At 58.2% G+C, this 16,536-nt stretch overlaps 2 protein-coding genes across 3 annotated transcripts; both read right to left on the bottom strand.

The window, feature by feature from the left end:
- Window positions 1–2,789: 2,789 nt before the first annotated feature.
- FOXS1 (forkhead box S1) lies at window positions 2,790–4,424 on the bottom strand. The gene has a single exon (XM_036418893.2). It carries the CDS (start codon window positions 4,037–4,039, stop codon window positions 3,044–3,046), a length of 996 nt encoding a protein of 331 aa, XP_036274786.1. The 5' UTR covers window positions 4,040–4,424; the 3' UTR covers window positions 2,790–3,043.
- Window positions 4,425–6,291: 1,867 nt separating this feature from the next.
- LOC118708012 (interferon regulatory factor 4-like) lies at window positions 6,292–15,867 on the bottom strand. 2 transcript variants are annotated; one of them, XM_036418890.2, is made up of 8 exons: window positions 15,350–15,867; window positions 11,260–11,449; window positions 10,575–10,672; window positions 9,815–9,926; window positions 9,634–9,699; window positions 8,177–8,551; window positions 7,461–7,579; window positions 6,292–7,227 (listed from the first exon to the last, which is right to left on the bottom strand). In XM_036418890.2, the coding sequence occupies exons 1-8, from the start codon at window positions 15,581–15,583 to the stop codon at window positions 7,135–7,137; spliced, it is 1,287 nt and encodes a 428-aa protein (XP_036274783.1). In that variant the 5' UTR covers window positions 15,584–15,867; the 3' UTR covers window positions 6,292–7,134. The 2 variants fall into 2 exon arrangements, with proteins under 2 accessions (XP_036274783.1, XP_036274785.1); XM_036418892.2 differs by lacking the exon at window positions 9,634–9,699 and having other exon boundaries at window positions 15,350–15,866.
- Window positions 15,868–16,536: the final 669 nt, after the last annotated feature.

Raw genomic sequence — 16,536 nt, 5'->3', positions numbered from 1 at the left:
ACCCTTCAGGGCGGGGTGGGGGCTGTGACCTCCTCCTGGTTCTGACGAGTCGGCAGGGGAAAGGGTCCTTGCAGCAGAGTCAGGTGGGTGGCCCTGGTCCTGAAACAGCTTAGGCTCAGCGGGAGGAGCCACGGTAGGTACTGTGCTGTGTGGCCTTGGGAAGGTCACTTCCCGCCTCTGGCGGTCTCGTCATCTGTGCTGAGGTGCACTCTCAGGGTCCGCCAGCTTGGGCACTCTGAATCTCTGCTAAGAACTGCCCACCCCCAGGTGGGGGTGGCCAGGCAGGAGCCAGAGGGAGTCTGCTGGTCATGGAAAGAATGTGAGGGCAGAAGGCCCAGTGGGTGGGGTCCCCAGGCTGGGCAGCGAGCAGAGGGCAATGTGAGATCATGATGTCTGGGCCTTCGGGGCCAGCGCCTCTGGGGTGAGATCCCCTCCAGCCCCTTCCCCCTACCCCCTGCCCAGGTCACACCCTCCTCTAGGACGCAGACTCAAAAAGTCAGGCTGTCTCCCTGCTCCCCCACCCGCCTGGGGCAAAGGGAATGAAACCAGGGCCTGAGAGGTGGGCACTGGTCCAGTCTTACACAGCGAGTCCAAGGCAGGCACCGAGCCCAGGGTCCTGATGGGGACTGGGACTGAGGGGGGCCTGTCTTCACTTCTCAGCGGTGCTGGGAGCCAGAGCGGGGGGGGGGGGGGGGGGGCGTTCCTGGGCGTGGGTTTCCCCCAGGCAAAGGGTGGGCAGGCAGGGGGTGCAGCATTCTTCTCCCCACGCCCCCACCTCAGTTCAGAAGCCAAACCTCCTTGGGGGAGGGCTGGGCAGGATGCAGAGGCTGGGGCTCCCTGAGGCAGGCCAGCCTCCCCATCCTCCTCCGAGCTCAGGACACAGGCTGGGAAGGAACTGGGGTCACCAGGTCTCCAGAGGAATGCACCACAGGGAACAGCGCCTGGCAGAGGCCTCTTTCCCTGAATCCGCTTGTCCTTGTCTCTGTAACTGTCTCTGTGCACCACACACACACACACACACTCTCTGAGACATACTGACCCACACAGGCACATGCCATCTACGAATCCACACGAGAGCCTCCTCCCCTCTCCTCATCCACGCCCCCCCCCCCCCCCAGGACCTTTCTCTCCTCCCCTCTCCGCCACGAGGCTGCCCCAATGTGACAGGACGGACCCTCTCCTCCCCATCGCCCGATGGGCTCCAGGCTGGGGTCCAGCAGACATGGAAGGGAGGGGCCCCACAGCTGGCCAGGCACTTTCTCAACCCCTTCCGGCCTCAGCTCGCCCCCACCCTGCAGGACCCCTTCCACCCTGGCTCTGGAGCCTGTGGGAACCAGACAGTTGGGGCTGTCCAGCCGGGCTCGCTTCCTCCCAAGCCCCAGGGGACCTGCCGAGGGAGGAGGGAGAGCAGAGACTGAAGTCCCTGTGGCGGCCTGCCCAGGAAGCGCCTCTGAGGGGCCTGGGCCGCCCGCCCCGTGAAGGGGTCTCCAGTTCCCTGGGTGCCACCTTGTGGCTGTAAGACCCCCCGGAACACCACACCGAAGACCAGGAAGGGGTCCCTCAGTATCCTGGCCCTGCTCTTCGAACACCCGTGATCCAGAGGGGGAACTGAGGCTCTGGAAGGAGCCTCAGCCACTCTGACATGAGGGAGTGGGACACTCCAAGCTCCTTCCTCCGAGGGGGGCACAATACACCCAAGGGGGCAGCCAGAGAGGGACAGGCCAGGGCTCTGTCACTTTGGGGCTGTACCCAGGACAGCCCCTCCCCTCCCCACCATGAGAGAAATGCTTCTCTTTCCTTTCCTTTCCTTTCCTTTCCTTTCCTTTCCTTTCCTTTCCTTTCCCTTTCTTTCTTTCTTTCTTTCTTTCTTTCTTTCTTTCTTTCTTTTTTACAGAGAGGAAGGGAGAGGGAGGGAGCGTTAGAAACATCGATGAGAAAGAAACATTAATCAGCTGCCTCCTGCACACTCCCCACTGGGGATGTGCCCGAAACCAAGGTACATGCACTAGACTGGAATCGAACCTGGGGCCCTTCAGTCCACAGGCCGACGCTCTATCCACTGAGCCAAACCGGTTAGGGTGAGAAATGCTTTCTTAAGTCGTCAGGAGAGCTCAGAGAGCTGGGACCCAGGAGCCCCGGTTCTTGCAGGAAATCCAGAGGAGGGACCAGTGCCTGCCTTGGAGCCTTGAAAGGCAGAAGCTGTGCCCTTTTACCACCGGCATTTGAACCCCCTGAACTCTACACCACCAGCTCTGCTTCTACCCTGCGTCTGCTCACGCTGCAGGCCAGGCGGGGGGCAGACACACACCCAGTTTCCATTTCCCCTCTGCCACTCATGTGCCATCTGGAGTCGAAGCTAGGACCCCAAACTCTCCAAGGCTCCGACTCCTCCCATGTCAAACGAGGGTATCACCCCAACCACACAGGATCTGGCGAGAGGAAGAAGCCTGGGATGGAGTGAATGACACAAATGGTCACGGTTATCCGGACCCATTCTGACGGGGGCAGCTGAGTCAGAGTTTGGGATTGGAGAACCAGCCCCTCCGGCCAGGCCGGCATCCGCCCTCCCCCATCTCTCACGGTTGCCTCCCTCCTCTCTCTGCCCCATTCCCTGCTCCCCCTTCCTCTGCCTTCCTGGGAAACTCCCCGAGAAAGTCCCCAGCAGGAGGAGTCCTCACGTGGAATATGTCCACCGGGGGTCTCTCACCTGCCACACAACCCCACAACCACGGCCAACCACACAGAGCCAGGCCTCCCGGCCCTCAGCCCCCGACCGTCCAGCAAGCTGACCCTCATCGGCACACCGGCTTTATTGGCCCTGAGAGCCACAGATAAACCTCAGGGGGGCTCTGCCTCTCCTCCCCCCAAGTCTGTCCGGAGGCCCTGGTGCTGGCTGAGTGTTCACCACTCCAGTCTCGGCTTCCTGTGCCCGCTGTCTGCTGTCGGCCTCGCCAGGCCTGGGTCCTTGGAGAGCTCCCCGCTCCTACAGCCCGGCTCGGCCCGGAGGGCGACGTGGCAGGGGCTGCCCACGGCCAGGCTGGCTTCACTCAAAGAAGAACATTCCCGGTGTCCGGTAGAGGCAGGGGGTCAGCCCCAGCGGGGAGCCGGAGCCTCCCTGGACCTGGAAGCCGCCCGCAGCCCAGGGCTCCTTGGGGTCGGCTGTGAGGGGCAGCGGGGCCCGCAGGGAGGCCGGAGGGGCGGGAGGCGCAGGGGAGGGCGCCGCCGAGGCCACGAGGTGCTCCAGGCCCGGGTCGGCGCCCATGCAGAAATTCAGGGCCTGCAGCCGGCACTGGTAGCCGCTCCCAAGGCCGGCCTCGGGGGTCAGGATGGGTGCCAGGGCCTTGCTAAAACCCTCAGCCTCAGAGAAGCCGGCAGGAAAGCCAAAGGCCGGGCACGACGAAGACGAGGTGCCCACGGGGCCCTCCCCTGGGCCTGCAGGCTTGGGCGTGGGCATCTCTTTGGGCTCCGCAGACGGCCGGGGCCTGACGTCGGCGGTTGCCGGGCACAAGCTGGCTGGCAGGGTCCCCACCAGGCCCCCAAAGGTTAGGCTTTTGGGCTCCGGCGGCTCCGGCAGGAACGGGCACTGCCTGCCGGTCGTGGCATCGAGGGCTCCCGGGCCCTCCCGGCCGGCGGCTCGGAGGGCTCCCCGGCGCGCCCTGGCGGGGCCCTTGGTGCCCTCCGCGCCCGCGCGCCGGGTGAAGCGCCGGCGCCGGCGCAGGAAGCTGCCGTGCTCGAACATGTCGTGGCAGTCCGGGTCCAGGGTCCAGTAGCTGCCCTTGCCCGGCTTGCGGTCGTCCCGGGGCACCTTGACGAAGCACTCGTTGAGGGACAGGTTGTGGCGGATGCTGTTCTGCCAGCCGGGCCGGTTGTGGCGGTAGAAGGCGAAGCGGCCCATGATGTAGCGGTAGATGCCGCTGAGCGTGGCCCGCTGCCCCGGGGAGCTCTGGATGGCCATGGCGATCAGGGCTATGTAGCTGTAGGGGGGCTTGGTGGGCTCGGCCGCGGGGGCCAGGGGCCCCGGTGGGGGCTGCTGCTGCATGCTGGCTGGGCTGGCCGGGCCGGCGGCTGCCAGGACCACGGGAGCCAGGCACCGCGTCCAGGGCTGGTGTCCGGCACAGCCTGCCCAGGCTGGTTAAAAGGCCCACTGGCCCGGCCTCCCAGCCTGGAAAGGCAAAAAGGGGTGGGCCCGCCAGGCTTCCCTCCCTTCCTCCCTCACCCCCTCCTCCAAGGCCGGAGAGGGGCGGGCAGGAGAGGCCTGGACTGGGAAGTTTTGAGCCGCTGCCAGGGGCAAGAAGTTGGGAAGGAAGGGACTGAGTGAGACCCTCAGCCCACATGTGCTGCCTGGTGGTGGCTGGGGAGGGATAGGATGTGAAACAGAGGGAGACAGAGACAGAAACAAAAAGAGACAGAGGCAGAGATGTAAAGAGACAGATAGTGGGGAGGGGAAAGAGACAGAGACAGACACAAAGAGAGGTAGAGATCTAGCAAGAGACAAAAACACACAGAGATAGAGGCAGAGACATAAAGAGACAAAGATAAGACAAAAAATACACACACTTGCACACATACATGCAGGGAGTATACAGAAAAAGAATCACTGAAATAGAGAAACAAATGTACAGAGATAGAGAAAAAAAGGAGGACACACACACGCACAGAGAGAGAGAGAGAAAGAGACTCACAAGAGAGGGAGGGATAGAGAGACAGTTATCTCTGCGGAGAGAGGGAGAACTCAGTATCTAAGTGCTGAGCTAGAGAACTGGGCGCTAAAAGCCACCAAGGGCTTCTCCAGTCTCCACTCCAGTTCCCCTTTCCTCCTCTCCTCCTCCCAGGCCTTCTTCTCCCAACTTCCCACAACGCAGAGCCCTGGAGGCCACACTATTCCCTAATCTCCTCTCAGCAGGGTGAATGTGGGGTGGGGCACCTGGGATGGAGATGAGAGCCCGCCAAACCCATTGGCTGAGCCCCGGCGCCCTCTAGTGGTGTAGGGAGGACAGACATTTGGGTAGAGAGATGCCCTCTCCCATGAGGTGTCTCAAGCAAGTCCCTGACCCTGGCTGAGCCTATGTTTCCCATCTCTAAAGTGGAGCTGGTGACTCTTTTTTTTTTTTTTTTTTTTAAATATATTTTATTGATTTTTTACAGAGAGGAAGGGAGAGAGATAGAGAGCTAGAAACGTCGATGAGAGAGAAACATCAACCAGCTACCTCTTGCACACCCCCTACCGGGGATGTGCCTGCAACCAATGTACATTTCCTTGACCGGAATCGAACCGGGGACCTTTCAGTCTGCAGACCGACGCTCTACCACTGAGCCAAACTGGTTTCGGCGGAGCTGGTGACTCTTGATCTGTTCCAGTTGTGGTGAGGAAGCAACAAGGCTCCCTTGCATAGTACCCAGCACCCTCTGTGAGCCTAGCACAGAGTAGGACATGGCTGAGGACAGTCACTCTGAACTGAGCTCCCCGCCTGCTGCAGCCTTGGGCCAGGGATACAAAAACAAAAACAAACCAAAAAAGCCCAGGACAGACACTCAGGCCTTCTGAAAGATGGCGGAGCTTCCTCCATGTTCTCTGAGCCACACGTAGCCAAGTCAGAGGGTACCTACTGTGTGCTCTTTCCATGCCAGGCCCATTCACCTCCCTTCTCCACATGCACTTCTCAGACCGCCCCTGCTCCAGAGGCCTTCAGAGCTGCTTTTGGACAGATGAGGAATCTGAGGCTCAGAGAAGTGAAGTGACTTGGTTACAGTCACACAGCGAGTGAATGAAAAGGCTAGGATTTCAACCTAGGGTTCTGTAACTCCTTCACACACCACCTCTCCTGTGAGGGGCAGGGACACAGAAGTCCCTGGGGCCCCGCTGGGAAACAGGCTGTGAACCCCAGTTAGAGTCGGGCCATGCTGTTTTGCTCTGTCCCCAGAGTCCAGCATTGGCCTGGAACAGGTGTTCCATCCACATTTACTGAATGAATTTAAAAAAAACAGCGATCGGATTGACTTCTGTCCTTTGTTGAATCGTAGTCCCCCTTCCCTCCCATAAAAGTGACTTATTTTTTTTTTAAATATACATTTTTGTTTCAGAGAGGAAGGTAGAGGGAGAGAGAGAGATGGAAACATCAATGAGGAGAGAGAATCATTGATCGGCTGCCTCCTGCATGCCCCACACTGGGGACTGAGCCTACAAGCCGAGCATGTGCCCTGACCGGGAATCCAACTGTGACCTCCTGGTTCATAGGTCCACACTCAACCACTGAGCCACGCCATCCGGGCAACGTGAGACGTACTAATGTCTCACTAAAAGAGATTTATTATGATGCCACCTGCAAAAGCAGCCTTTTCAAGTCAGAAATCAGGAAAGGGGCGGAAAGTGGTGACTTATGACAAAGCAGGGCTAACTGCCCTCATGGGTGAGGGGCTCCCTCTCAATCTCAAGGACTTGCTACAACTTAGTTTGTAGAGTTTGAAGGGGCTTGGGGAGGGGCTGGACCCCTCCTAGTTCCCACTTTGGCTTCTGCCCCAGGGCTCTGTTTGGGAGCGGGGCTGACTCAGTTTCTCCAAAGAAAGTGTCTCCAGGTGCTGATGGCTTAGTGGTTAGTATCCAAAGTCCCTGAGTCAGGCCAAGTCCTCTGTTTTGGGACCTCCTCCCCTCACCCCAAACCCAGGTAGGAGAAGAGTCTGGAAACTCAGAGCCCCTTCGAGGTAAACTCAGCTTTAAGCAAAGCTTATCATGGATCAATCTCAGAGTAAGGTCTGCTTTAGAGTGACCGTATAGGCTTGTTGAGCTCTCCGCAAAGAGAAGGAGTCTTATTTCTTCTGCTCTGATTGCTGCTTCTGGCATCTCAAGGTCCAGCTCAGTTTCCGCCTGACACCCCGGCCCGGCTGGGAGGCCCTCCGCCTACACAATGCCTTCCCGGCTGCGCCTCCTCAGCTCAGAGGCTGAAGGCCGTGTTCGGTGGGGGGTGGGGAAGGCCGAAGTCCGCTGGCTCAGTGTGGGCAGAGCTGGGGTGGGATCTGCATCGTGTGTGTGTGTGTGTGTGTGTGTGTGTGTGTGTGTGAGAGAGAGACTTTAGAAGGTATGAGGGAGAAGCAGCTGCTTAGGGCCGGCTCAGCTGTGTCACCGCATGAGCGATGCCATCAGGGATGTGGGGCCTGGGGCCTGGCGCCCGGGGCCCAGTGCCTGTGGTGCTTCGCATGGCGGAGAAGCTCTCGGGCAAAGACTGGCTCCACCTGCAGGGGGCAAAGAGAGGCAGTGAGCCGACGTTCCCCATTATCCACCTTCCACGCTCCTGTGGGAAGTCACAGCCTAATGACGGTCCCTTCCCCACACACGTTTTGCATGAGGGTCATACATGCAGAGGGCCATATAGCAGGTCAGGGGCAGAGCTGGGACCAGAGGGAGCAGTGAGGGGCCGTCCAGAGGGGACTGGCGGGTGTGGGGCCTGGCCCAGGAGGTGACTCACGTGGGCCATGATGAGCCGCTCCTGCGGCTGGTCCGGGGGCCCAGGGTACTCCTCGCCAAAGCACAGACGGATCTGGTACTCGGGCTCTGGGTGGCCATCCTGCAGGTGGGCCTGCAGCTCTGCGGGCACAGGTTGTGGACGTCCCACCTGGTGCCCACCTTGCGCTCATATCCCATGCCCACGTCCTATGAGCCCGCATCCCCATTGTGCACACCCATGCCCTATGCCCACTTCCACATGTTTCATGTCCCACATCCGTGCCCATTTCCAGTGCTCACGCCCCATGTCTTGTGCTCCTATGCTCACTGCTCTGCCTTTATGCCCATCCATGCCCATTGCCACTCAGCTATGCCTATCTTGTGCCCAGTGCCCCTCTTGCCCACCCTACGTCTAGTGCCCTGCCCTAGACAACACACCTGCCCACGCCTCTGCGTATGCCCCCATACCCCCAGCACCAAGCCTGTTCCCGCCTGTATCTCCCATTTGTTTACGGCAATATCTGTGCCCAGCTCCCTGATGCCCATATCTGTTCCCACTCCCAGGACTTCTGTGCCAGGTCCTTTCTTTCCATGTCGGCCCCATGCCCCGCATCCTGAGGCCCATTCCCCTGCTCGCACACCTCTCTGCCCACTCTCCCCTGCCCACAGCCCTTTGCCCATCTTGTGTCCGGCCACTCAGTGCCCCGCCGGCCACCCCGGCCCCACCTTCCCACCGACCTGCGAGGAAGCGGCGCGTGTCCAGCAGCTGGCAGGTGCGCTCGCGCTCCAGCTTGTTGGGCCGCGCGCGGTGCGGGGCGAGCGGGCCGCGCCAGTACACGCGGCCCCGGCACCGGCGCTTGGCGAACACGCCCTCGGGCGCCGCCCACAGCAGCAGCCCGCGCTGCAGGTGCGGCAGCAGGCGGCGCAGCGCGCGCGCCCCTGGCGGCGGCTCCGGGAAGCGCACCTGGGCCTCGCGCGGCGGCCCCAGGAGGCGCTCGGCGGCCGCGTCCGCGGCGGCGGCGCGCGGGCCCAGGCGGCAGCCCTCGGCGGTGCGCGCGGTGGCCTCCCGCACCAGCTCGGCGCCGTAGAAGAGCCGCACGTGCAGCCAGCAGCCTGCGGGAGGGGCCGGGGGCGCCGGTGAGGGCGGCGCCAGTTCCCACCGCCCGCATCTCACCCCCCAGCAGGGCCTGGGACCCTGGGTGCCCCCCGCATCCTCCCACCCCCGACAAGAGACAGCAATCATTCTAGCGGTGGCTGCGGTGGTAAATAACCGCAGCTTCCAGTGTAAACGGAATGGGAGCCGAAACCGGTTTGGCTCAGTGGTAGAGCGTCCGCCTGCGGACTGAAAGGTCCTGGGTTCGATTCCAGTCAAGGGCATGTACTACCTTGGTTGTGGGCACATCCCCGGTAGGGGGGTGTGCAAGAGGCAGCTGGTTGATGTTTCTCTCTCATCGATGTTTCAAACGCTCTATCCCTCTTCCTTCCTCTTTGTAAAAACATCAATAATAAAAAAAATAATAAATTGAATATGTTTCCAGAAGCAGTGCTTAATACAGGGCCTGGAACATAGTAATTGTTCAATAACTATTAGCTATTACACACACACACACACACAAAAAAAAACAAACAAAAAAAAAACAACAACACCAAACCCACAAACAAACAAACAAACAAAAAAAACGGAATGGAATTTTAGCTTCAAAAGCAGAGCCTGGGATTCTCTGTACAATGGGGGGCCTCCCACAGAGGCTTTCCCAGCCCCAACGCTGGGATTTTAGGAGCTTCTTCCCAGCATGCTGGTGGACATAACAACAAAGCAGCAGCCTCCCTGTGAGGAGCCAGCAGTGGTCAGTGGTTAGGGCTGTGGGCTCTGCAGCCAGGCCCCGGGCTTCTCCTCTCTCGCTGGCACTTAGGAGCTGCTAGGAACGTCCCCAGTCGCTCGCTGTGTGACCTTGGACAAGGTCCCTCAGCTCTGTGTCTGGCTTCTGTAAAATGGGGGTGGTGGCAGGATCTCGCTCTCAGGACTGTGGGGAGAGCTCAGAAGGATGCATAGAAGCGACTAAGCCCTCAGCAAAAGATTAGTGGGAGTCTGGGCCGGGTACCATGGGGGGAGACAGAGGTAACTGGCCCCAGCCCCGGGCCTGCACGGTGGTTGGTGGGTGAGTGGTTGGCGGAGGAGCCTCTAGACTCCTTACCGGGGTTGCTGGAGTCCTCAGGGGGCAAAAGGCTCCAGAAGCCGGAGGGGTCTGGAGCCCGGTACCCTGGGGAAGGAGGGAACGCAGGCAGGCACCCCCTCACCCTGTGCTCCTGGACCCTTAGAGCAAGGTCCTGCGGGAGGCCAGGAGGATGCAGGGTGGGCGAGGGACAGGTACTCACTGTGGTCAGCCAGAGGGCCTAGGGGCAAGGCAGCTGGTGCCCAGGAGCCCTGCTGGGCCAGCCTGGGGGGCTGCTCCCTGTTCGCATCTTCAGTGGCCAATCCGGAGCCAGCCTGAACACCAGGAGAGAGAATAGTGTGTGTGTGTGTGGGGGGGGGGGGGGGAGCGGGGAGGAGCTCCCAGACTGTGGGCAGAGGAGGTGTGGGTAGACTGAAGGCTCTCTGGGGTTGACAGGAATTGGAGTTTCAGAGCTTAAGACCTTTTTCCCACAGAGGTAAAAAGAGAGTTGGTGGGATTGTTGGAGGTGAGAGCAATGAACCACTGATGATGGGGGAGAGGGGATGAGGGTGGAGATAGTAGGGGTGATACAGACAGTGATGGAGATGGAGATGATGTGGTGAGAGCTACAGGTGATGACAGTGAAGGGAAGTCGGTGGTAGAACTGGATCTTATGGGGTGATTGGGGTCAGAGTAATGGGCCCACTGATGACAGGGGTCAGGGAGTAAGCTTGGAGAAAATAGCGTTGGTGCAGACAATGATGGAGCTGAAGATGACGGGGGTGATGGGAACAGTGAGGGAGCTAGAGGCGATGGAGGCAAAGTGGATAGAATGATGAGTTGAAAGTGATGGCAGAGGTGAGGTAGAGCTGATGGGAAGGGTGGGCATGGAGGGGGGAGAGCATTTGCTGGAGACATTGAGAGGGTGTTTGGGTAAAAGGTGACAGCTGGCGAGGCTGGAGGGCTGCAGGGCACACACTGACCTGGGCTGGCCTGCAGGCGGGCTCCGTCACTTCTCTGAGGGGCTCCTGCTGGCTCCGGAGAACCCCCTCCTCTGCAGGGGAAGCACGAGTCCTGGTGACTGGATGGAGTAAGAGACAGGCTATTGACTCCTGGGCCCCAAGGGGGACCCCCTCAACTGAGATGATCCCAGACAGAGTACCCCAGCTCACTGCATAATCTCAGGCAAGACCCACCTCTCTCTGGGCCTAAGTTTCCTCCTTTTCTTTCTTTCTTTCTTTCTTTCTTTCTTTCTTTCTTTCTTTCTTTCTTTCTTTCTTTCTTGTTTTAAAATATATTTTATTTATTTTTTAGAGAGGAAGGGAGAGGAGGAAGGAAAAGGGATAGAGAGCTAGAAACATTGATGAGAGAAACATCGACCAGCTGCCTCCTGCTCACCCCCTACCGGGGATGTGCCCACAACCAGTGTACATGTCCTTGACCGAAATCAAACCTGGGACCTTTCAGTCCACAGACCGACGCTCTATCCACTGAGCCAAACCGGTTTCGGCAGTTTCCTCCTTTTCAAATGGGGAGATCAACAGGGTCCTTCTCTGCTTAACTGCCCATTAGTTCAGCTTACCATTTCCCATTTTATGATGTGCAAAATGAGGTTCTTACTGCCCACAGAGCCATTCTTGGCCACTACCTCCAGGGGCAAGATGGTACCTGGGCCATGGGCACTGTCCGGCACAATCTGGTAGACCTTGTAGGGGTTGGAGATGTCCAGCTGGCTGCGCTCACGCACCTCGCGGAAGTCCACACTCTTGGTGAGGGCACAGCGGAGCCGTGTCTTCCAGGTGGAGGGGTCCTCCTTGTCAGTGCCCTCCAGGTGCTTGCCCTTGTGTATGGCCCAGGCCTGGGGATGAGCAAGGGTATTTGGGCAGGAATATCCTGGGTGGGGGACTGGTGTTATAAAAAAGAATGAGGGCCTCCCTTGCCTCCCACCCTTCTCTCTCTCCCTCTGACCTTTGTTCCTTCACCTCTCCATCCTTTCTTCTTTCCTCACTCCCTCCATCTAGCCCATGTTCCTTGAGCTCCTACAATGTGTCAGGACTGAGTTAGAAACTGAATGGGGAACAAGACAGACACAGTCCCTACTCTCAAGGAGCTCCAGTCTGATGGGAAAAGAGCTGCAGACAGCTCAATGGTAGTAGCTATATTCCAAATTATGGATTGTGATAAATAAAAAAGAAATAGGATGATAGGATATAAAATAATGTGGTGAGCTGCTATCTGGAGGACCATAAAATTAACTCTTAACCTGTTGCCACATACAGAGAGTGGACTCCAGAAGATGAAACGAAAAGTAAGAGGTAAACTTATGAAATGAACAGTAAATAATGTAGGAGAAAAACCTTCTAGGAGCAGAGAATACTTGGGAACAAACCTTCAAAGGCATGACCCATAAGGCAAAACAAATGGACCATGTTTGAAATTAGCAAGGGGCCAAATCTAGAACATATAAAAAACTTCTGCAAATCAACAAAAATGAATGCTTTACAGAAAAAGAAACCATAAGCCCCTGAACACACGAGTATTTAAATACATCAGTGTTAGAGAAATGCAAATAAACAAAGGGATATCACTTGTAAGCTGACAAAACTTAGCCAGTTGGATAATGTCAGGAGTTGGTTGCGAGGTGGGCAGAGCTGATGGGTGTGGAATGTGTGCAGAGCTTGTACATGGTCATCTGGCATGCCTACTGAAATTAAGTAGAAACATACCCTGTGAGTAGAAATTCACATTCAAAGGAGTTCTCACAGAGGCTCATGGAGGGCCCAGGGAGAGCTCCTGCAGAATACTGTGGTGCTATGTCCCCGGGACAGTGTGTGTGTGTGTGTGTGTGTGTGTGTGTGTGTGTGTGGTGGATATCCACTATAGAGTATAGGCAGCATCTAGAAGCATTTTCATCAAGTGATCAATAACTTTGTTTTATGTGTATTTCCACAGGATACCTTATCTATATCTATATCTATATCTATATCTATATCTATATCTATATCTATATCTATATCTATATCTATATCATCTATATCTATTTCATCTATATCTATATCATCATCTATATCTATAACACCTTTATCTATATCTATATAACCCTAATATGCAAATAGATTGAACGTTGGAACAACCAAACAACCAGTTGCTATGATGTTCACTGACTACCAGGGAGCATGCACAGAACATGGTGGGCATCGGCCTTGGCGGGATGGTTGAGCAGGTGAGGGGGCCGCCAGACCAAGGCGAGCCTCTGGTGGTTACTGAACATTCTTTGCTCCCCAGTCACATCCTGCCTGGTGCTCTCACCCACTGTTGGCACCTGGTGCTAGCCCAATCACCCCTCAAGGGTTCTCCACCTCCCCCTGCTCCTGCGGGGCAATTGGGGCCAGCAGCCAACTCTCGCATCCGCAGCTGGTGCCAGAGCCGCTGCTTGCACCCACTGCCGGCGCCCAGGCACCTTCTTGATCACCCCTGAGGGCTTCTCTACCTCCACATGCAGGGTGGTGGTGGTAATGGGGCCAATCCCGGGCAGGGGGTGTGCAGGAGGCAGCTGATCCATGTATTGTCTTACTTTGATGTTTCTCTCCCTCTCTCTCTGCCCCCCCCCCCTCAAAATCAATAAAATATTTTTAAAAAGAACACAAAAATATTTAATACGTGGCACTAAATAGATGGCAAAAGGACATTTGTTTATAGCGTGAGAGCTGAAACAAGAAGGCAGAGCATCATCGGATCAACCTCAGCTGGGAATGTGCACGTCCAGGGACTTAGGTTGTTCACTCGTCTGCAGGTGTCTGTAAATGGCCACAGCCGTGATTTGGAGTTACACATTTCAGCGGATGAGTGGATTTGCGAACATGAAATCCACAGGTAATGTGTGTGGTGGGAGAAAGGTGGAGAGGAGCCAAGGAAGGGCTAGGTGGAAGTTGGGTCACAGAAGTCCTCAGAGGCCCAGCTTTGTCCCCTGGGCTTTGGGCTCCAGGAAGGTGTGAAGCCAGGGAGTCACATGTGTGTGTCAGGGGTGGGCTGAGGGGTGTTCAGAGCAGCCAGAAGGACAGGGAGGGCCGGCCTGCAGAATCTCTCTCCTCTGAACAGCAGCACAGAAGGCCATGCAAACACTTAAAACACTTCCTGAGCACCTGCTGTGTGCCAGGCTCTGTGCTCGGTGTCACCACGGCACTTATCATTCTCAGGGAAAGTGGGTTCAGTGGGGGAAGCCGAAGGAATCAGGGATGGAGTGGGAGAAGCACTGAGTTAGACTTAATAAGAGCAGTAAATGCATGCACCGGGGAAGAGTCTTGAGGAAGAAGCGTTTAAGCTGAGCACCATGACAGTGGCCGGGTAAACATGAAGAGGAGCGGGAACACCAGGTGCCAAGGTCCAGTGGTGAGAGAGCCACGAAGCATTTGGAAACTGAAAGAACTCCCCGCTGGGTCTTCAGTGGGGAGTAGGGTGGGGTTGGGTGGGGAGTGGAGAGATGAGGGCAGGGAAGAGCAGCTCCTCCAAGGCTAAGAGGCCACGATAAAGAGCTGAGACTTTATCACAAGGGCAAGGCAGAGCTACGGAAGGATTCTGGGGAGGGGAGCCGCAAGGCGAGATGTACATTTAGAAAGATCGTTTTGGAGGACTGAGGGGAGAGCCGAGAGAGAGACAGGAGGAACCAGGGAGTTCACTGAGGCCGCAGCAGACGTCCTGGTGAGAGATTTGCAGAATGGGTCCACGTCCGTGGACGGAGGAAGGTTCCGTGGGAGAGCCGGCAGGCCGTGGTGGTGGAGTAGAGTGAGCTCGGAGGGGAGGAAGGAAGCCAGGGTTCAGGCCCCCGGCTCTGGGGTCTGGGTGGCAGCGAGTGCAATGTTCCATTTCGAGAAACGAACGCTTGTGGGGGCAAGCGGAGGAGCGCGGTGTTGAGGAGATGCTGAGTTTGAGAGGCCTGGGGACTAGGAGACCAACAGGTGGGGCTGAGGAAGGGGAGAATGGGGCGTGAAGGCCCAGGAGTGGATGCTGAGAGCCCCGGAATAGGAGAGGAGGGCTTGGAGGCTGAGAAGCGGGGGCCGTGAGGGTAGGTCAGGGAAAAACGGCGGGCAGGGTGTGTGTGTGAGGGGAGGCAGAAGTTCTGGAAACCGAGCGAGTGTGTTTCAAGGAGGAGGGAGGGTGCTCCAGTTCCAGACCCCCCCTCCCCCCACCTCCGAGGGGTCAAAGCAGATGACAGTGATGGCAACCTTAGATTTGGCACCTGATAACATTAGCAGGAGGGACGGAAGGAAGCCAGAAGGGGCAGGGGAGGGAGAGAAGGAATTGGGGGGAGGGGTATGAGTGAGGGGGTTGGTGGCCAGCAGACTTTTTCCAGGAGATGGGGAGACCAGAGGATCGGGAGCTAGAGACAGTGCGGAGTTTGGGGTGCTGGTGGCCACCTGACACGTGGTTGGCTGGTTCCTCACTGCTTACAGGAGAGATTCTGGACCTTGGATGCGATGGGAAAGCGCCCGTTGGGGGAAGTTAATGCTGGCTGAAGAAAGGGCAGGTCCCTGAGAAGGGCTGGCGCTGGGAAGCAAAGAAAATGTCCCCAACCGAGGGAGTTCCCGTCACCGGCATCTCATTTCACGCAGTGGAGAGGGAGGAGAGGCCCCCTGAGATGTGCGGGTTCTGTTTTAAGGGGGAGCCTGAGGACACTAGAGACGACTGAGGGAGGCTAAGGGCCGAGCCAGGGGTCCAGGTGCTGGACGGGTTGGTCCGCAGCCCGCCCTGCCTGCCTTACCCTGAAGAGCGCCGCGTCCCGCCGCGCCTGGTAGCCCTGCTTGGCCGCGTGCTTCCAGGGGATGCGGAACAGGGTCTTGCCCTCGTCCTCCCAGCGCAGCCCCTCGTAGCTCCCGCTCTCGATCTGCAGCACCAGCCAGTCGCGGAGCCGCAGGGGACCCCCGCGCCCGGCCGAGGGCCCTCCGCCGCCGTCGGGGACCTTCCCTTCCTCCCTCCGCCAGGGGTCGCCGGCCATCGGGGACGCAGGGCTGGGGGGCAGCTCTGAGCCCGCAGCTCTGGGCCCCCAGCGCGAAGGGCAGCGACAGCGGGGCCACCTGGGAGGCGTGTGCAAGCAGCGAAAGCGAAAGTCTGGCCGGTCAGGTTTCGCTTTCCTTTCTGTCCCCCCTCCCGGAAGGCCCTTGGCCTTGGTCTCTCCCCGTGCAGCCTGGCCCGGAGGGCGTGGGGCCGCTAGCAGAGGTCAGCTAGAGGGGCCAGGGGCGCCAAGGCCCATTGGGGGCAAGGCGTGGGTCAGCCAGGGCTCTGCCCATTCCCAGGGGTGGTGGTGGGGGGCAACAGGCACACGAGGGTCCCTGCCCCCCCCCCCCCCCCCCCCCCCCCCCCCCCCCCCCCGCTGCGCCTGTTTCTGTTCTTCCCGGCGGCCAGAAAACCGCCGGTCCCTTTGCAGAACCTGGCCCGTGGAGGCTGGAAAGGTGTAGTGTTTCTCAAGCTAAGCCACCCCAGGCTTGTAGAACACGAGTCTGACCCAGCGGGTCCGAGGGCCACAGTGGACAGCGATTTCCTTAAACCGTGGGCCCCCTTAGGACGCTCACCACCGTACGGCCTGCCAGAGCCCTCCCGCAGTGACTGGGCTGGTTCTTGAGACGGCGTGTGAGGTTAGTACAACTACCCCTTTCCTTGTAAAGAAGACTGGAGCTCAGAGAGGGGAAGGCCCTGTGACACGGTCTCAGGGCGAACAGGTGGGGCAGCCAGGACAAAACCTGTGTCTCTCTGTCTCCGGAGCCCAGGAGCCTAAACCACGGCTATCCCTGGAGCCTAGGGGTTCCCGGTGGGGTCTGTGATCTCCTCAATGTCTCTGCATTTTTCTAGTTTGTATCTTTCATTAAACTGTCCCCGGGGGTTTGCAGTCTGAAAGAGGTCAGGTAGCTCAGGCTGCTCCATCCCTCGCTGTGTATCTGGGGAAACTAAGGC

Source organism: Pipistrellus kuhlii, unplaced genomic scaffold (genome assembly GCF_014108245.1).
Source record: "Pipistrellus kuhlii isolate mPipKuh1 unplaced genomic scaffold, mPipKuh1.p scaffold_m20_p_6, whole genome shotgun sequence".
Classification (NCBI taxonomy): domain Eukaryota; kingdom Metazoa; phylum Chordata; class Mammalia; order Chiroptera; family Vespertilionidae; genus Pipistrellus; species Pipistrellus kuhlii.
The sequence above is the reverse complement of the archived record's forward strand: the minus strand, read 5'-3'. Positions and strand labels throughout refer to the sequence as shown.